General features: G+C 35.2%; 1 protein-coding gene across 5 annotated transcripts in view; it reads left to right on the top strand.

Annotated features, from left to right (window-relative positions):
• TMCC1 (transmembrane and coiled-coil domain family 1) overlaps positions 1–21,377 on the top strand; it is a 265,689-nt gene that overhangs the window by 66,983 nt on the left and 177,329 nt on the right. For 3 of the 5 annotated variants that reach the window (XM_051982845.1, XM_051982826.1, XM_051982836.1), the window contains 2 exons: positions 11,294–11,350; positions 16,058–16,314. The exons of 1 other annotated variant lie outside the window; for it this stretch is intronic. In XM_051982845.1, the coding sequence (XP_051838805.1) occupies positions 16,099–16,314 (216 nt within the window). In that variant the 5' untranslated portion in view covers positions 11,294–11,350; positions 16,058–16,098. Of the gene's footprint in view, positions 1–11,293; positions 11,351–15,597; positions 16,315–21,377 lie in introns of those variants that run through there. One more of the 5 variants, XM_051982815.1, reaches the window with a different exon arrangement.

Raw genomic sequence — 21,377 nt, 5'->3', positions numbered from 1 at the left:
TTCACACTTGGTCCTATCTGATTTCTGTCTGACCCTCCTCCTCCCCCAAGCCTTTGCATAAAGTCTCTAGAAAAGGTCCAAAGTGCTCATTTTCCTGATTCTTTTAATATCTTGACTGTATCTGTGCCAATGAAGCTGCCCATCTCATGTCATTTTTGTAGCATGATTTGGTTCATCACTTTTTCCTTTCTTCCACATGTCCTCAGAGATGTCTTTTTTATCACCTCTGTTGTTCAGGTCATTACTCATAACTTCTTGTAGGCAATCTGTATCTTGTTTTCTGAGTAACTTGTATTATTTATTTTTCTGAAATTGTGATGCCACATGATTCATAATCAAGACTCTTATCAAGATGAGAGGGGTGTCAAAGACATGACTTTTTATGGTAATGAGCAATTTGGAAAAATACTGCACATTTTTTCAAATTCAATTTAGGCTGATATTTCCCTCCTTATTCAGTTCTAGCTCAGCTCATTATCTTTCTGTAGATCCTGCCCCAAACAAATATATTAATAACTGATGAAATAGGCCTCTTATTCCCTCTTTATCATCCACCTTTGTTTGAATACTTTTTTTCTTTTCCCCACTCTCCAGCTACCCTTTCTAGTTTGGCTTTCCAAGTTACAATTAAGCAACTTGAGAGAAGGGACCAAGTTATTTTCTCATTTCTATGTTCCTCCCAGCTCTGCTTCTATTCCCTTCTCTTCCTTGTGCTCTAGCTTGTCAACATCTTTATAGTCCTGACTTTTGTTATCCACTCTTTTGAGCTATCCTTCCTAACTTTGTGTCATCTGCACATTTGGTGACTTTTTTTGTGTATAGCTTTTTCTAAGTCACTGATAAAAATATTAAAAACAGTTCATGGCCAAACACAAATCTGGTGCATTCATTAGAGAACTTTTATCATGTTAACAGCTACTTTGGACATTTGACAGGTTCAGAATCCATCTGTCTTATTATTGATTCATTTCTTTTTATTTCTATAAGACAGCATGAGATACTTTCATTAAAAGTTTTTCTGAAATCTAGATAAACTATATAGTGATCTTGTCAAAAGAACAAATGAGGTTAGTTTGGCATGAACTGTTCTTGATGAAGCTGTGCAGGCTCTTGATAATTTTACTAATTCTCTTTCTAAATGTTTTCAACCTAGCTCTATGATCCAGTTTAGAATTTTCCCAGGAATTAGAATCAAACTCTCTTGCCTTTAGAGTGCCTTTTGGGGAGAGGGTGGGTGGAAAATTGGGACATTTTCTCTTTTCTAATTTTGAGGTACATTTTTCATTTCCTGTGATATTTCATATTACTAACTGTGGCTCAGTAATCCCATCTTCCAGTTCTTTCAGGACCTAGAAATGTAGTTCATCTTGTCTAGAGAACTTGAATTCATCAAAAATATCTGGGTGCTTTTTGTTATCATAATTTGGATATTAACTCTCTGTTAGTCATTTTGTTCTGTCATTTCCTGCATAAAGGTCATTGTTCTTTGTAGGAAAAAAACAAATCTTAAGAATTGAATAGTTCTGCTTTCTCACTATTATCAGTGATTATTGTCCTGTACATCCCAAACAAAAATCATGTCTTTTGATCCTCTTTTTTCTCTAAATATAGCTTAAAGAAAAGCAAAACAAAACCTTTTCCCTTAGCTTCCTTGCCAACTTTCGCTTTTAGCACCTCTGACATTTTTACAGTACTATGCCATATTCTTGTATCGGTCTTCTATTACTTAGTCTTGCTTCCCATCTTACATGCATTTTTAAAAAATCAGTGTGAAATCATTTATCTTTTTAAAAATTAATTTTAGTAACATTTTAAGTTCTGAAGTGTCCCCTTCCCTCCCCACTCTGCACCAAAGAAAGCCACCATTTAACAAAGATTTATAAATATATGTAGAACTTTACTATGCATATTTCTTTTTATCAATTACTTCTCTAAGGGTAGACAACATCTTCCTTCATAGGTCCTTTTGTGAATTGATAAATCAAAGCATGCATTTCTTTTTTAAATCAGTTGATTGCTAAATTCTTTATACATTGACATTGGTCTGTTCAAAGAATTTCCATTTTCCCTATCTATTACTCAAATTATTTCTCTTTGTGTCTTTAAAATTTCACTTTTAAAGTTATCTCCCATACCTCCTGGGCTGACTTCCCATGAAACATTTTACTCTGTGTGATTCTACCACATTTCCTCTGCCTGCTTTCCCCAAATCTAGGATGTTTTTCTCTTTTCTGTTATAAGCTCTTAAGATGGAATGCTCACTTCCCCCACAAGATTTCCATTGAATTTTACCCTACTAGGTATTTGCCCCCTCTTATTGAGAATCAGATGCAGCATAAATTTCCATTTGTTGGCTTCTTCACTTTTTGAAAGATGAAATGATTAGAAAATCAAGAAATTATAAGCTGCTTTGTTTTTGGCTGAGAGAATTTCTGATCCTGCAGATGTCTGGGTCATTGAAGTCTACATGATACTCTGTCATGTGTCTGTGTCAGACTTCTGGTCTGTTGTTTCCCAAAATCCTTCCCCTCTTTTTTGCACAGGTTGTCTGTAGTATTTATTTCAGTGATAATCACTTGTCTTTCTTTCTCCTTTAACCTTTATCAAAATACTTTCAAACATCCTTCCCGTCTTTGATTCCTGTATTTAATCACATTTTGTATGCCTTCTTAATAAGGGTACTATCTCTTCTGCCTTTTATTGATGCTGTTTTCTTTTGAATAAAGTATACTCATTCTCTTCAGTTTGCCCTTAGTTTGATGTTATAGTTAGTAGATTATTCAGTCATTATCTTGATAGTCATATCTGTCGGGGGGTGGTTGTGTGATTCTAAAATTTGTATGGGAGAGATCTTTTTTGAGGAGTGCCTTCAAATTTTTTTGGTCTATTGAATCAAATACTTTTAAAAAGAATTAAATAATATACAAAATTTTTATTTTCCCTATATTTTAACTTGTGTGGTTACAAATGATAAACTTTTCTGTGCCCTTCTTATATTTTTATCCAGGATACCCTTGATGTATAGACAATTTGTTGATAAAAACTGTTTCATTTTTTGGTCCAGACCTGTAATTTCATTAATTTATAGCGTTCCTGTTGAAGAAACTCCTGCCACCAATACAGATTGCAAATTGACCTTCAGTTAGTTGTCATAGAGAGTTGCTAGGAACACTGAGAAATTAAGGGGCTTGTCCAGTTACACAAGCATGTTAAGACCGTGACAGGACTTGAACCCAAGTCTTCCTGACTTTAGGCTGCTTCTCTATGAAACTGTGCTGCTTCTCCTAGTAACATTAGTTGCTGTTTATTTTTCATTTGTATTTTGATTGTTGAGCAAATATAAATGTCAAAATTTTGGTAAACTGATGGAATCCTAGATTCAGAGCTTTCTAGTCCACTTGTCCTTTTGTATACAAGGAAATTTGATATACAAAGAGTCCAAATGACTTGCCTAAAGTCACCGAAAGTGGGATTCACCCCTAGCTCCGCTCTCTCCACGTCCTGGATGATAATGCCTGCAGGCTCTGAGCTGCTTCTGTCTCCAGAAAGAGAATTCTTTATAAGTAATAAAAAGTGTGTCTGACAGCTGGAAAGGAAAAATACCTGTTCATCATCTACATAAAAAAGAGGAGATAACTACAACCAAGTTAATGATTGGAAACAGTGATTCTGGAACAATTTGGTTGGCTATGAAGGCAGGACAGAAGATTCCATGAGACACCTTTCCAGCCTGCCGCTTGTCACCACTGCAGAATACATGTGTCTATATGTGCACACATGTACACGTGCCGGCATTAAGGAGAATACTATGTTTATGAGGCACCAGTGACAGCATGTGTCTTTTTTTTTTTTAATTTAATTTTATTTAATAATAACTTTGTGTTGACAGAATCCATGCCAGGATAATTTTTACACAGCATTATCCCTTGCAATCACTTATGTTTCGTTTTTTTCCCTCCCTCCCTCCTCCCCCCCCCAAGATGGCAAGCAGTCCTACCTATATATGTTAAATATGTTGCAGTATATCCTAGATACAATACACATTTGCAGAACCGAACAGTTCTCCCGCTGCACAGGGAGAATTGGATTCAGAAGGTAAAAATAACTCAGGAAGAAAATCAGAAATCAAATAGTTCACATTCATATCCCAGTATTCCTTCTTTGGGTGTAGCTGTTTCTGTCCATCATTTATCCAATGAAACTCAGTTAAGTCTCTTTGTCAGAGAAATCCACTTCCATCAGAATACATCCTCATACAATATCGTTGTCGAAGTGTATAATGATCTCCTGGTTCTGCTCATCTCACTTAGCATCAGTCCATGTAGGTCTCTCCAAGCCTCTCTGTATTCATCCTGCTGGTCATTCCTTACAAAGCAATAATATTCCATAACATTCATATACCACAATTTACCCAGCCATTCTCCAATTGATGGGCATCCATTCATTTTCCAGTTTCTAGCCACTACAAACAGGGCTGCTACAAACATTTGGGCACATACCATGTGTGTCTTTTCAACTCATGAGTCAGCAAAGTAGTGATGGCAAAAGCACTAAATTTGGAGCGAGGAGACTGGGTTTGGTGCTGGAGCCAGATCAAATGGGAAAGCTGATGATTCTGTTTTCAGAAATAAGCAATCACTCCAGTTCAGGACTTGATTATAACATTGGTTAAACTGAAGAGTCTATGTGTATATTTTACTCCCAATCCTATTGTTAAGCATTTACCAACATACATGCCCCACTTGAATTTCATACTAGCTCTAAGGGCTAATTGTGACTTTGGGCAAGTTTTAATCTTTCAAGGATTGGCAGCTCTCAAATTTTCTATCTCAAAGTACTGTGAACCTACTACAATAAGTGTTTTGTGGGATACAATGACCAAATAAGTGATGAAAATAGTACTTGTTCAATTTAGTTGAGAATACAATTTTAATCTTGGGAAAGCATTAGAGAGTAACAGGACTATATATAGTTAAATGTGAAGAGGCAATGCATCACTGAAACTTGGATTACTTGAAGAAAGTGTCCCAGATGAACACATGAAGTGGGGCTGTGAAAGATGTATTGCTTAGGAGACCAGGACATTCAATTTTGAAATATTTTAATGATTTATGCTGGAGATAGCACGTAGATTATATCAGATGTGACCTATGAACTGCTGCCTAGAGAAAATTTTGCTCTAGGATATTGATTCTGGACCCCCCCCTTTTAAAAAAAATGTCTGTATCCTTTCATTGTTCGATTCAACATGCCTGTATATTTTTTATATTAAAGTGAATTAAAACTTGTTTAAGATATTTTGAGAATTCTGCAATACCTTTATGTGTATATATCTACATATGCACATGCATATACATATACACATAAATATACATTTGATGACATCCTTAGCTATTGTAAAGCCAGAATAAAAGAAGAATAACAGCAATTGACATTTATGTGGGTCTTTATAGCTTGCAGAATGATTTATAAACATTAATTCATGTGAGCCTCATAAGTGTGTGTGGTAGGTATGTCAAGGGGTGTTTTCTCAATTTGCCCATAAAGAAATGGATTCTGAGAGGTTCAGTTAATTGCTCACGGTCACCCCGTGAGAGAGTGGCAGAGGTTTCCTGACCAAACTTCTTTATACCACAGACATTGCTCTGCTTCTCATCTGGGAGCCAGAGCTTGAAGAAAGCACAGCAGGGCAGTTACTCAGGTTGGAATGGTCATCCGTTCCCTCCTCATCTTATGAAGAGTCTTTTGAGAGAAATCTTGAACAGTACGTTGATTCTTCTTCATTCCATTATTTGAAATGCTTAATTTTATCCCATTTTGTTACTTATTTTTCTAGAAAACCAGACATGTTTTCTTTCCACTTGTAACATTAATGGGATTTTAACTAATTATGAGAAAATGCCACCCCCCAAATTACTCAATTCCTTGGTCCCAAAACTACAAGCCAGTGTCTTTCTGAAGACCTTCTTGATCCTTATCTAATGAGACTTAAATGACAGAACTATGGAGTTTTTTTCAACCTTCTCCCCTTAAAGATAATTCAGTCAATTGTTGTTTGTTTTGTCCCTTTGTACTTACTCTTAAGATTCTGGGTCATTAGATCGGAGAATGCTTATGTTTTTGTTTTTGTTTTTTAACATGTGGACTTGATCTTTGAATATCTGTGAATATCTGTGAACATTAAGCAAGAGATTCAAGGTGCTGCTGTACATCTTAGAACAGTATGATCATGGACTGTTCATTTTAATTAACTCTTTAGGTACCAGAGTCCTCATGTATAAAATGGACATGTTTGTATGTAGGATCTATCTCACAAGATTGTTGGAAAGAAAGTACAAACTGTAAAGTGTTGGTTATGTGAGTGTATGTTATTCTAGGCAAGGGGGGAATGAGTCTGGGTAATTTATCACCATACTTTCTTCAGATCCTCCTGCATTAGTACTTTTATAAGGGCTTCTGTTAAGTAATTAGGTTTCAATTCCCTTTCTTTCATATTTTTCTTGTCTATCATATAGTGGAAATGTTGAATTATCTGTAATAAAAGGGAAGAGAAGTGAGACTGGGATAATATAAAATTTATTAATTAGGAGTTGAAGAAACTATCTTTGTGTTCTCCTAATATCCTTGAAGTAATCCCTTAAAGTCATAATCCAGTTGTGCATCCTTGCCTAGAGGTGACATTGGGTTTTCAAATGCCATTTCAACACAATAGAAGCCCTGCGTTATGTCCTATCTGTGTGTAAAAATGTCTACAGGGATCTTTTGGAATTTTAAGTAATAATTATCCCTTAGTTTACCCCCTATCCTTATATGTCCACCCTCTAATATGTATTATATTTATCCAGGCAAATACTATCTTTCATACTAGACTGTAATGTCCATGAAGCAAAGAAGCTTATAGCACAGAGCCTTGTGAAATGTTGAGTGATCTTAAAAGGTTCACTTTGTGATCTAAAGATTTGTTCATTTAATCATAAGCATTTAAGTATCTACTACATAAATGCTAATATTATTGTACGATATTAATATAATTTTTCTGAATTCAGGAACTCTAAAAGTTTGGAGGACAAATTCATACTATAGATATGTCAGTGACAATTTAATTTCCCGTTTGCCAAAGCCATTCCCTCTATATGTATGATTGATTCTATCTACTCCTGCTTTTTCCAGTAGATTGCAATCCTAATCATACCATGTTTTTCCTCTCTCCAGTCTTCTCTCTAAAATTTTAAACCTATCCCTGTATATTGGTTTCTTCCCTTTTGCCTTCGAACATACCCAAGCATGTTTGCCCACATCCTTAAAGGAAAAGAACTCCTTTCATTAGATCCTCCTATCAAGTATCCCCCTTATCTCTTCTTCTTTCTTTATCCAAACTCTTTGAAAAAGTTGTCTTCACTGCCTTTAATCCCAATTCTGCCTCTGACCTCCAATCTCATTAATCAATAGAAGCTCCTTTGTCCAGATTTTCCAGTGATTTCTTAATTTCTGTTCTTGGTGATCTTTTCTCAGTCTTCATCTCTCCAGAACTAGCTGCTGCATCTGACACTCTGGACTACTATTTCCTTCCCAAAACTCTCATCTCTCTGTGTTTCCATGACATTCTCTTCCTTCTTTTCTTTTGTTTTGACTTCTGTGCCTTTGTGTGCTCATTATATCACACTTCCTAATTGTGAGTGTACCCCAGATTCTGTCCAACTACCTTTTCTCTTGTCCCTATATACTAGTAGTTCTTTGAAGTCCAGGAACTTTATTTCTAAAATATTTTGATATAAATTTGTTCCTTTGTAAACCTATTATTTTACCTTAAGCATTTAAAAACATTATTCTCATGTCCATAGACTTTACCAGGAAGCTGAAACAGTTTGTAACACAAAGAAGGTTAAAAATCCCTACTTTGTATTTGCTCTTTAGGCCACCTCTTGAATTCCTATGATTTACCCGTCATATTTCTACAGATTACATGTAAATCATTTATTTATTTAGCCCTAGTCTCTTCCCTGAATTCCAGTGTCGCATCACCAGTTGCCCATTAAGCATTTTCAGCACAAACTGTGTAAAATTCAACTTTTTTTTTTCCCAAAACCTTTCTGTCATCCAGACTTCTTTATTTCTGTCAAAGACACCAGTCAGTCACTATTATTTATTAATTTCCTGTTATGGGACAGACATCATACCCTCTTCCTTCCAGTTTCTGAGCTTTGTAACCATGGCCCAATGGCCTTAAATAATTCTCCTCATGTTTACTCGCTGGATATATTTAATCAGTTGACAAATATTATTGTTTTTTTAATCTTACTTCTTCTCTCTGCTCATACTTCTTGCCCATATTATTACAGTAGTCTTTTAATTCATCTCCCTATTTCAAGGCTTTTCCCACTCTAGCCATTCTACATAATGCTCCTTGAATGATTTTTCCTTAATTGAAGATCTGATCATGTGGTTTTCCTTCCACTCCAGTGGACTCCCTCCCCCAGTATCCTCTATAATAAAAACTATTTACCTGTTAAAGCTCTTCATCTTTCTCCAGTCTATCTCTATCTTCATAGGATATTACTTTCTCTACCATTCTCTGGCATTTCACAATACCCACATTCCATTTCCCATCTTTGGGTCCCCCCCCCTTGCCAGAAATGCAATTTGTTCTCCTCTCTGCCTTATAGATTCACATTCCTTTAAGATACATGAAGATTCTGCCCAAAGCTTTTCCTGGACTTTCCTACTGCCTGTTCTCTCCACCCCCAGCTACCAGGCATTTAAATATTTTTTTTTAATTCTATGTATTCATAGTGGATATTTTTATTCCCAGTGCCTAACATTGTACTTGGTACATTGCAACCCTTAATAAATGCTCATTGATTGGCTGATTAATATATTCTTCATAGAAAATGCAGGTGAAGAATGATAATAAAGAAAAGAATGACAATTCCTGTTATGTTTCATTGAATTTTTTTTAATCCACATCTGTGATTGCTCTGATGTAGGAAACTCCTTCCTGTGGAAACTTCCTCCTCTGATGCAAATAGGCTGAATTACTGGAGTGGATAGGGAGCACTGAGAGCTTGAGTGACTTGCCATAGTAAATACGGCATAAACATGATTATAAAACCAGTCTTCTGTTTGCCTCCTTTCCTTGTACTGCTGTACCAATGAAGGATGGACTTACCTTATAGTGCTTTCAATAATAGTTTCATGCCAGCTAGGCATATAACATACCAAGAAAATCTATTTTAAATATATATATATGTGTGTGTGTGTGTGTGTGTGTGTGTGTGTGTGTATATATATATTATATATGTTTATGTGTAAATGTATAAGAGGAAAGACAATAAAGGAAATATTGGTTTGTTTGTTTTTTCTTTCCAGGGTAGGAATGCAAAGCAACAATCTTCTGAGCTACATCTATTAAATTCATTGAAATCGAAATTATAGGCCAAATTGAAATTGCCTATAAGTGTCTATATAATGATGCTTCATTGTTCTTCCCTTGGGGCCAAGGAGAACAAATTTAATCCTTAATTTAACAGGTCATTGAATCATTTGAATATAGCTTAGATTATCATACCTTCCCAAAATCTTCAAGCTAAACATTTCCTAATTCAGTTCCTTAAATAAACATATATTTACTTAGCACTTTGTATATGCCAGGCATTGGTTGGCAATAGACATACAAAGATAAAATAAATGAAATATTCCTTCAATTTGAAGAAGTTTTATTACTTGGGGCAAATACCATGTGCTTCAATAAGTAAATACAAACTAAATATAACCTTCAACTAAAACTCCTATATATAGATCCTGAGGCTCCTCTTTATCCTGGTTACTTTCATAGGGGTATCCTAGATCAGTACCCAGAATACACTACAGTACTCTAGATATCCTTTGATTAGGGCAAGATATAGTTAGACCTCCTCCTCCCTAGTCAGAACTTACCCTCCCTTGACCTAGATACTCTTGCCTTTCCTGATGCAAGCTGAGATCATGTTAGTGTCCATATTGATGACCTAACGTAAGCTTTCTCTGTGTTTGTACACCCAAGGACCTTCTAGATGAGCTGATGTCTAGTTATATATGTACCTCCCCCTTATAGTTGCCTTTTTTTTTTTTCTAAACTCGAGTGTGAAACTTTAATTTAGCTCTGTTTAATTTCTTCCTAATAAATTTTGTCTAGTATATCAAAGATCCAACTTCCTAGTCTGGTATGATCTGTTATTGATGAAACCAGGATGGCTTTTTGTGGTCTTAGCTTCCCGGCATGTAGTAGGCACTTAATGCAAGCTGCTGGGCTGTTTCAATCTTTTTGGGTCTTCTGTTTCCTTGGTTCTTAAATTAAAGATTTCTGAGATCTCTTTCAACTCTCATATTCTGTAAGGTTGAAACAATTTCTTCTTTTCAGTGATTTCAAATAGCCAATTGTAAAGGAGGCAGATTTAAGCATCTCTAGGTTTTTCATTGTGTTAGTGATGGAACTAGGTATTTGCAAGACCTAAGCAAAATTTGGAAATTGTGCATTCTTAGATTTCTTGTCCACAGGAGGCTAATATTAATCAACTTCTTGCAAAAGAATTTATTATTCCTAAGATATGATCCACTGAACCTGCCTTTTATAAAACTTAACTAGCTTCATTAGTTTTTATTTTAAGTTTAGGTTATGCATTTTTTTGCTTTTAAATGAGATCTCATTTTAGGCCAGAATATTGGACTACTTCTAATGGGGTGAATTTCAACATGAGTAATTGTGAGGTATTCTATTTTGCAGTTAATTTCACAGTTACCAGATGAGATAAATAGCATTTCTTTTGGAAAAGTGCAGCATATAATCAGGGATTACTTGTATTCAGACCAATATGGTACATACCTAGATTTCACAATTAACAGAATATTGCTAAGCAATATGTTTATTTTAAAAACAAATCCTGTCAAAAAGTGTTCTTATTATTTCTATCCTGTATTTTGTGTTGTGTAAGGACCACCTCATTCTTGAGTTCTGATTTTGCACAGTCACGTATAGCATACATTGTTACCAATAAATTCAGAAACAGAATATACAAAATTGTCAGACATTCAGGAAAATATTGTTGTAGAAAGTCTTGCAACTTTTCATGTACTTGTTTTGTGAGTGGGATTACCAAAGTACCATTTGGTAGAACCACATTATTCTCTTTTAAAAAGGCCATATTACTGTTTTTTTTTCTTATTTTTAAGTGATGTTTGTTTGCTTCTTTCAAGTTAATACAACTTTAATTTTTCTTTCAAGAGCTTTCTTCCTCCTAATACTTTCTTTGTTTTCCAGCTTCCCGTCTTAAGAGGATCCTTGCACATTGGTTATGCTTAAGGAAAAATGGAGGAGGCAAGTATCAGCTCTTTGCAGTCTGTGGAGTTCCGATTATATTTCTGGGAGGATCAAATGGGTTCAAAACAGCAAAATTGACCTTTTACAAAAAAAATTGGCATATGTTTTCGGATGGCTTCGGTATAATGTTCCACTTAGTATTTGGTAGAATTAAAAAAAAATACTACTTAACATCATTGAGTTTTATTTCTGATCATATTAAAATATGTTTTTGTTTCCTGTGAGCTAAAGTGTTTGCTAACTTATACAGTTGTTTTTGATAAAATTATAGTGGATGAATACATTTTAAACATTGTTTTAAATTTTCTTGATAAAATTGGTCCAATGAATTAACAGCTGCTAAAAACTAGCATTTAAAGTAGCTCTAATTTCTCCAGTGGCAATGATTGGTCTATTTAGAAGTTATATATTCAAAAGAAGGCTAACAGGACATTTGATTACAAAGGCAGTTGTAATGAAACATTGGGATTATACTGTTTTCAAAACAGCACATTTGGCTTTCCATCTGGTCTTGTGTTCGCAAAATTGAGAATTTGTTGCCTCAGTTACATTTACTCAACGGGATCTTACCTTTTGTGTAAGAGTGATAACAGGACAATTTGGAAAGATGAAGCAGGGAGGCCCCAAAAAGTTTTGTATTCTTTAATTCTTTTAAAAGTTTGACTTCCCAGCTAAATGATTAATAACTCTTACATAGTAGTTTTGTCTCAGGTACCTTTGGAGAGTGACATTCAATCTTAATATTTTTGCTTATTTCTAAAGTCACTGTTTTATCAGTTTTTTTAAAAATCTGTCACTTCAGAGAAAAATGTAGCTATCTTCCAAGTGTTTATTCACTCTTTCCCAGCTGTCCCTCAGTCATAAGACAAGTCTAGCTGATGACTATGAACATCAGTAAATTTGGAGAATTATAATAATAATCATATTTGTTACTGCTTTTTTCTTAAAATTCATATGATTTTTTCCCACAGTCTGATTTTAGAGCTCAACCCAGTTTCTTTCAGGCTTTGGAACTGCAGAAACAGTGCTGCTTTGCATGGCTGTGAGAAATCTTGCCTTCAGAATTCCTGGCATTCATTACTGTTCTGCTAATTGATTTTTGTTACAGCAGCAAAAACAATAAGTACAAGCCTTTGCTATGATATTTATTTATTTATTTAGTTTGCCTCTTGAATTTTGGCATCCTTTTATTCAAAACAATAGCTATAAATATACTAATGAATTTAAAAAATTAAAAATTAGGTTGGAATGTTTTCTTTATAATAAACAGGTCATTAATCTCTAAAGAAACAGATTTGTTAAACTAATAAATTTACAATACTTTATATGGGACAAATATCTTAGATATTTTGTCACTAAGGTAGCCTTCATACTACTTCATTAATTAGAACATTGTTTTATTTGATTCAAAGTGTTTTTGTCTTTTAGAATTTTTCTTTTAGATGGAAAATTATGTGGATTATCTTGCTGTTTTAACATAGTTAATTCTAAAAATCTCATCTATGGACTTACTTTTTGTTCCTTTAAATTCCTCCCTTTCCTCCTCTCACAGTCTAGTGACTAAATAGTTCTGCTTTGGAGTTAAATATTCTTATTGGATTACACTAAGATAAATGGCCTCATGTCTCTAAACAGCTCAAAGTGTTTTACCAAGTATAAATAATCCAATAATTATTTATTGATATAACAAATTCAGGAGGAAAAGTAAACATAATTCCAGATATACATATACTATTATTTTAATAAACCCTCTACCTATAGGGGACGCCAGAAAATCCCAATAGAAATAGTTCTTTGCTGCTTGTAGTAGTAATTATTTAACCCCATGAGTATGGCACATTGATTTCTGGGTTTTCCCTTATCTAATCACCCATTAGAAAGATTATAAATGTATACACATGCACACTCTCAAATTAAGGAAAATATAAAAAATAGTGAGTAAAATAGCAATCTTTTAGTGAATTCAGAGTGTTAGGGAGAGATTGTGGGATATTTCTTTTTTTTTCCTTTTTTTTTTTTTTTTAAACCTCCTGCCTCCATGGCCACAGCTCAGTTCCTCCTTTGCCTCTATCTCATTTGAGAAAGTTGGAAGACCTTCATGACATAGGAATTTTCCTAATTGTCTTTTTAGCTTCTTCTGCTTTTAAGAGTCTCAAAAAAAAAAAAAAAAAAAAAGTAATGACATTGGGGGAAGAATGTTTCAGAAAGCTCGGGCAGTGTAGGTGACTTGGTGGATAAATTGGTGGACTTGAAGTCAGGAAGAACTTTCCTGAATTCAAAAGTGGCCTAAGACACTCACTGGCTGTGTGATCTTTGATAAATCACTTAACTTCTATTTGTCTCAGTATCTACTTTCCTGGGGCTTATTGTGAGGATAAAATGTGATATTTTGTAAGTGCCTAGCACAGTGTCTTGATACTTAGTGGATATTATGCACACACATGTATGTACATATATGTTATCATTATTATTAATTTAATAGCAATGCAGTGTGCTACAATATTGGGAGGACCTTGGATTGAAAACAAGAGCTAACTGTGGAGGAATTATACTTCTGAACCTCAGAAGACATAAAGGGTTGCCTACAATGCCACTTGTTTTCCTCACTTGAATAAGCAGAAAATCAGGTCTAGAACCTTGAAAGGCCCATATTATATAAATAAAGGTTCTTTGATTTTACCAATGTAACTAAGAACTTGATGAGGAAATAGCTTTGAAAAAGCAAAGAGAAAATTAGGGAAACATTTATTCTTCCTTCAGTAGTTTGGAAATAGAATGGAATTTCTCAGGTCCTACAGATCGATATTTAGGGCTTGTTTCACTCTATGTCTGGCATCAGTAGAATTGTTAGAGGACCTATGTAACTCATGTGTTGCATTGGATATATTCATATTGCACACATGGTAACACATTATCTAGGGAATATTGAAGTATGGAATGAATATTAGTTTTCTAATTTGCTCAAGCATCCCAGCAATGTAAACTGGATGAGGTTTCACTTGGTAGATGATACCTGACCTTGTTAGAACTTAAAGCAAGAGTTTGTCTTTTTAACCAAAGTTAAAATTTTGAGATTCCTAACACAGTTATAGAAAAAGTGAAAATAAGTAATTCCAAAAATCAGTTATGTAATATTTTGCTTTCCAGTTTTATATTACATAAAAGTCATTAAAGCAAATGACCTAAACATGTGTTGCATTTCTGCTGGCACCTGATTTATCTGCTAATACTGCCTCATGCTCACACTAAGAACTTACTTTTGTAGTTCTGGGTTTTAATTTTCCACAAACAATGGAAATTAACACATTCTGCAAAGATTGAACAATATGTTACATTTTTTTGCTTGCAATGTCAATAACTCATGACATTTTAGCTAACTTTGCATTTCACTAGTTTCAGCTTCCTGCCTTTAATATCAGTATTTGATTTACAGTTGACGGATCCTTTTCACTCTGTTGCTTTTGTATTCAATCCCATTCACAATGTTGCCTTCTTTCCTTTTAGCCTTTTGTGAATGTAGGAGTAGCTTCTATCATACTTGATACTAATTTCAGGGAAAAGGGTTTTTCACATCCCTTTTTCTCAATAACTGGTGGTGATTGAAGCTTTTTTCTTTGGAGGCTGGTGCTGCCTGGACCATTAAGTAAAGTGGTGCAGAGAAAGGTCTTTTGTATTATAAGAAAGATTTTTATTCCTTTATCTGCATTTACATGTAAACTAATGTCCTCGATGAATATGGATAGTAATATGAAATACCTCACAGTTTATTGGAAGACATACAGCTGTGATTGAGTAGACATTTTCTATTAACTTTTGGATCTATTCAGTTGGGATATGACATATTTGATAATTAACTACAGTTAAGATGGAAAAGATAGGGTCTTTGTTTAAACTAAATATATTATGGGATAGTATGATCTATTTGACTTCAATCAGTTACTTTTCTGTCAGTTACTTTGGCTATAAACACTTTGGAAATGGTCCCTCTAGTATCTGTTTCTCCATACATTAAAAAGAAAAGATACTTTTAATGTTGCATTTTTTTCTCCCTTTGCTTTTTGCTTTGGTCTTTCTTTCTTATGCTAGAGAATAGATATTCATCATATGCAATTTGGAAATCTACTATTAATCTTTGGATATGATGAGAACAAATATTATTTTGCCTAATAGCATGCTTTAATTTAATCCCGTAGTTTTTTGCATGGATTTATAATATCAGCTTTTTTTTTTTTAACATTAGATAAGCATGAGACCTTCGTCGCACAGCTGCATGTGTAGGCACAGTTGAAGCAGTTGCCCGCCTATTGGTTGACAGTATTGATGTGTATTAAACAAAAAACAATTTAAAGACAGGCAACATTGGTATTTATGAATTTGCAAATAAGCCTAGTCAGAGTGTGCTGATGGAGCCTTCTGGCAATGAACAGTTATATGATGACCCAGATCCTGGAGGCAAACCCCAAGATCCAGAGGCCAGAAAGCCTCCCGAAGCAGAGCAGAAATTGTCTAAAATGACCCACAATGCTTTGGAGAACATTAATGTGATTGGCCAAGGCTTGAAGCACCTCTTCCAGCACCAGCGCAGGAGGTCTTCGGTGTCTCCTCAGGATGTGCAACAAGTCCAGGCCGATCCGGAGCCTGAGATGGATCTGGAGAGCCAGAGCTCCTGTGCTGATATTGATGGTGTCTCCACCCACCCCACAGCTTTGAACCGGGTGCTGCAGCAGATCCGGGTGCCCCCCAAGATGAAGAGAGGCACGAGCCTGCACAGCAGGCGAGGCAAGCCAGATGCCCCCAAGGGCAGCCCTCAGATCAACCGCAAATCCGGCCCGGACATGGCAGTCGTGGGGCAGTCGGGCCGGCCTCGGTCGTCTTCGACCACCGACTCGCCCACCAGTTCAGCTGCCGTGGAGATAGCCTGTGCTGCCTATCTTCCTGGGGAGGAGACCACTGCTGAGCGGGTAAGTTAGCCTTGCTTTGTTGCCACTTCTTCTGTTTCCTGGTCTTCAGCACTGGTGGAGTTTACTATTGCTTTTAGTTAAATAAGTAGAATGAATGTGGCCTGATTTCTCAGGTTTCTGTTCTTTCTTTGTGTATTGTTTGACTGATTTGTACCTGATTATAAAACTCAAGCTCTGATACAAAATTGTTAATGGCAGATACCTTCTCTTTATTTACTAAAATCTCTTGCTTTTGTACAGCAGTAGGAGTTTAGTTTTTCTTGGGCCTGTTTTCTCCAATGAGTAGAGCTTCAAGCCAATTAGTGCATGGTGTGAGCAGGAATTTTCTGTGTTATGGATTCTCTATTGTCTCAGAATGCACTCCATGGCTTTTGCTTTGCCAGCCTCACTGTACGTGGGTCATCTGCATGTGACAGATTTTACCTTTAATAACCAAGTAGCTACAGGTTGACAATTCTGAATTAAAGGATTGATTTTTGGTATGTGCTGTATGAGAAGTTTCATTTATATAACAGATACAGCTCAAGCCTAGGAGTGTCTGCTCCTATATAACTTTTGGTACTATCTGTTCTATGGGGATTACAGAGAAGTAAGTAAGGAAAATAACTGTTTTGTAATTCATTATTTTTGAATAAAGCTTTTGCCACATCCAAATTTGCTGGAAGTTATTTAGCATCTCTGATTGGCTTACTTCTGATTTACATGAAAGAAGATTGAATTCTAATGTAAAATTTATAATCAGTCAATACGCATTTTTTAAGAGGTTACTATGCACTAGGCACTAGTGATATACTGAGGATGCAAAGGCAGGCAAAAAACATCCCTGCCCTCTACCAACTTATATTCTAATGGGAAGGCAGCTTCTAAATAAAAAAAAATGCATATGGAGTCAGTGGAAGATCACCTTCAAGGGAAAAGTGAGGGAACTAGAAAAGGCCTTTGACAGAAGGTAGTATTTTAGTGAATCTTGAAGGAAATCAGGGATGTCAAGAGGCAATAGTGAGGAGGGTAAGGATTCAGACATGGGATCCAGCTTATGGAAAGGCATGGCAATGGGAAATAAAGTGGTTTGTGTGAGAGGAACATAGGTAGGATAGTATGACTGATTACAGGGTGTGGAGAGGGGAATAAAGTACAAGAAGTCAAACAGAGTTATTGGTATTTGATCCTGGAGATGATCAGCGACCTCTGGTGGGAATGGTGGAGAGGGATATGTGGCCACAGTGGGGAGAGACATGCAGCACGAAGACCACAGCCCCACCTATCTCTGAGGAGATAGTAACTGTGGCAGTGGACAGAAAGAGCTGAGTAGGAGAGCTAAAGTTGAAGGCATAAGGTTTGGCAATTAGTTGGCAGCAAAATCAAATCACATGGAATTGGAGAACGCATCTCACTGTTTTTGTTTAGCTGGTGAAAGATGACCCAAATTTATTAGTGATAAAAACTAGCAGTGCACATTGCAAATGCATTGCAGTGCATATTTCAGTTCTTGTGATTACTAAATCTTGAACAAAAAGAAAACTGGGTACTTTGGGAAAAGTGGTTTGAGATTAAAGGTCTTTATTTAAGAAGAGTCTCTTTAATATGTTTAACTTTTCATGTTACTAATCTCTCAAATTATCTTAAAACAAAGGGAAGGATTAATTTCTAAGGTATTTTATAATAGTTCAATTGTTGCTGAGAATTTTAAGTTGATTGTATGTTCTTACTCATACAATTAGCAGGTAGGGTGACTCTCCAAAGATGTTTCCTCTTAGATTCCTTGTCAGGAAATTTTCTAGAAGCCAAAACACATTTCTATTACCTGCATAAAATCATTAATTCAAGTTACTTGAACCAAGGTTGTATTCATTCATTATGTATCAATACTTGTGACTATCAAGTTCCTGCTATGTGCAAGGTAGGATAGTTATATAGTGGGTAAAGGACCTGTCTCAGAGTCAGGATGTTTTGGAGTATGATCCCTTTTCTGGGGAATCTTAGCTTTGTCATGGTAAGTAAGCCACTTATCTTCTCAGAATTCTGTACACTTTAGACAGAATTGCTTGTAGTATATATATTTTTAGAGGGAGTTTCTTCACCTAGAGCTTCCTGTGCTGGACCTTCTTTGATCCGGAGGTAGGACTTGGAGCAAGGCCTTGGTAGGAATGCCTTGGTAGGCCTTTGTTCCAGGAGCTTTCATTGGGGCAGAGAGCATGGATATGTACAAAAGGTAAATACTAAGTAAATTGGAGTGAAGGCAGAGAAAGGACTCATTGGGAAAATCAGGCCTGACCTTGTGAAGCTGGTGGCAACTAAGCTGAGCCTTAAAGAGAGCTAGGGATTCAGAGAAGGTGGAAGTGAGTATTGAGAGTGTGCCAGGCACAAGGGAAAGCTTTGGGCAAAGACAAGGAGCTGAGAGATGAAATGCTATGGCCAGGAAACAGCAGGTCAGTGACTGGACTAATGTGAAATCACACTAGAAAATCAGGTTTGAAATGAGGGGGATTAGAACTCGGGGTGGGGAGGAGATCAGAGAAAATCCATAACCTGGAAGTGCACATAGTAGGAGGCTCTTAAATGCATGATGACTTTCCTTAACTTATTGTCTCCTATATAAATTTGGTCAAATCCAGCAGCTTTTCCTTTCTTTGTCCTCTTCAGTACTGTTTATCTCTTATTTCTTTGTAGGTTGGCGAATGTGATGGCCTCATTGTCCATTATAGTGAAGTAATTTTGTTTTGGTCTTTTCTCTTTTTCATCTCGCTGCTGTCTTCCTTCTCTTTGCATCCTAATTGTCTCTGGGTTGGCTTCACTTAGTTGAACTTTTTGCCATGCTTTTAAAAAAAATATAATTTGCTTTTTCTTACGTTTTCTTTGTTTCTTGTTGCCCACTAAGATGATCGAGCTTATGATTTTTATTATCCTTCTCTGTAAGAACATTTATATCTCTGAGTGCATTTATATTTGAACTGGCTTTGTGGCTATCATAACTCTGTCAAGGAAGGAGACTGTAATTCCTAAATTCCTGTAAATTCCTACTGTGATAGCATTTCATTTATTTTTTTTCCCAGAAATTTAACCTATTGTAATTTGTGTCAATGTGCTTTCTTCCATCCGTTTCCCATTTTTCAATGGTAGTAATTTATTTAAATCTATTAGATCTATTTAAATAGATCATGTTGAAGTAGTTTTAATTTTACAACGTGTCTTATTATTCTCCTTTTATTTTTTCATTATATTTTGGTCTTTGCTTTTACAGAGTAGATGGTGTGATTATATATAGTTAATTCAGGAATGACTCCCATATCATTAACTTGTTCCTTGTCTGTTAACATGTAATCGTATATATCTCATGATCTAGGTGTTTTTCCCCCAGTCTGTAATCCTTTATGGTTCTTCAGAACCTTTACTAGCCAGTGATGGTCTAAATGAATTGAAGAATAGTGAGATCATATTGCCTTGTCTTAACTTACTCTTTACTGTCTTTTCTAAGTTTTTTTTTTTTTGCTTGCATTTTTGCCTGTTTTTATTTTTGCATTGAAGTCAATAAATATCAAAAATATTTTTATTTAATTTAGAAGGTCCTAAGTTCCATGTAGAATGCTACCTCTTTCTTCATCTTTAGCAATTGTTATTGTAGCACAAACTTCATTTTATAGTGTTCTTTTTGCAGATAATTTTGAGTATTACACTACAAAGTGACCAGATGTCACAGGGAATGTTTCTTGTTACCTGTGGATGGATGCCTGATAAAACTAATTTGATCAGTTCTTTTGTTTGCTGGTTTCCTTTTTTTTAATCCCTATTTTTTATTTTTAAAAAATTTTATTATAGCTTTTTAATCGACAAAACATATGCATGGGTAATTTTTCAACATTGACCCTTGCAAAAACTTCCATTCCAGCTTTTCCCCTCCTTCCTTCCATCCCCTCCCCTAGATGGCAGGTAGTCCCATACATGTTGAATATGTTAAAGTATATGTTAAATACAATACATGTATACATATATATACAGTTGTCTTGCTACACAAGAAAAATTGGATTTAGAAAGAAGTTAAAAATAACCTGGAAAGAAAAACAACAATGCAAGCAAACAGTGACAGAAAGTGTAAATGCTATGTTGTGGTCCACACTCATTTCCCAATGTTCTTTCATTGGATGTAGCTGTTTCTGTTCATTTCCAATCAGTTGGAACTGGTTTGGATCCTCTCATTGTTGAAGATTTGCTGGTTTCTTTTATAGAGAAATTGTCAAGATGGAGTTGGCCTTTATGAGCCAAATGTCTACTTGATTAATGGACAAAGACTTGAATTTAAGAATATCAAAAGTGGTTACTTTTTTAATTAAAGCTTTTTCTTTTCCTTTTTTTGCCTTGTGCTTTTTTTCTTTTTTGGCTAATGTTCTTTTTTATTATTAAAGCTTTTTATTTACAAAGCATATGTAATTAAAGCTTTTTATTTTCAAAATTTATTCATACATGGATAATTTTCAACATTCACCTTTACAAAACCTTATTTTAATTTTTTCTCCCTCTCTTTCCCTCCCCTCCTCCCCCTAGATGGCAAGTGATCTAATATATGTTAAACATGTGCAGTTTTTCTAAACATATATCCACAAATATCATGCTGCACAAGAAAAATCACATCAAAAATGAGAAAGGAAACAAGATGCAAGCAAACAACAACAAAAAGAGTAAAAATACTATGTTGAGGTTCACATTCAGTTCCCACAGCCCTCTCTCTGGCTGCAGAAGGAAAAGCTGTTATTTTTTATAGGTGGTGTAAAAACTATGATTCGTCATTTTCTTTGCTCTGTCTTTCATCTCTTGCTCTTGATTTGGAAAAAAAAAAAGAAAAAGAAATGTGTATTATTTTCGTGAATGAAGCTACTGCTAAAGTCTCTGCCTCTTTGGGAAAAATGAGAGCTCTCAGAGAAGTCTGTAGCATTATATGAACTGGAGTCATAAAGATCTGAGTTCAAATTTGAACCCAGACACTAAATTGTTATATGACCTTGAGCAAATCATTTAAACTTTGAGTTTCCTTATAATAAAATAAATAAATAATATAAATATAATAAATA

The sequence above is a fragment of the Antechinus flavipes genome, chromosome 1 (assembly GCF_016432865.1).
Source record: "Antechinus flavipes isolate AdamAnt ecotype Samford, QLD, Australia chromosome 1, AdamAnt_v2, whole genome shotgun sequence".
Lineage (NCBI taxonomy): Eukaryota > Metazoa > Chordata > Mammalia > Dasyuromorphia > Dasyuridae > Antechinus > Antechinus flavipes.
Note: the sequence above shows the minus strand (reverse complement) of the source record. Positions and strands in the feature narration are given on the sequence as shown.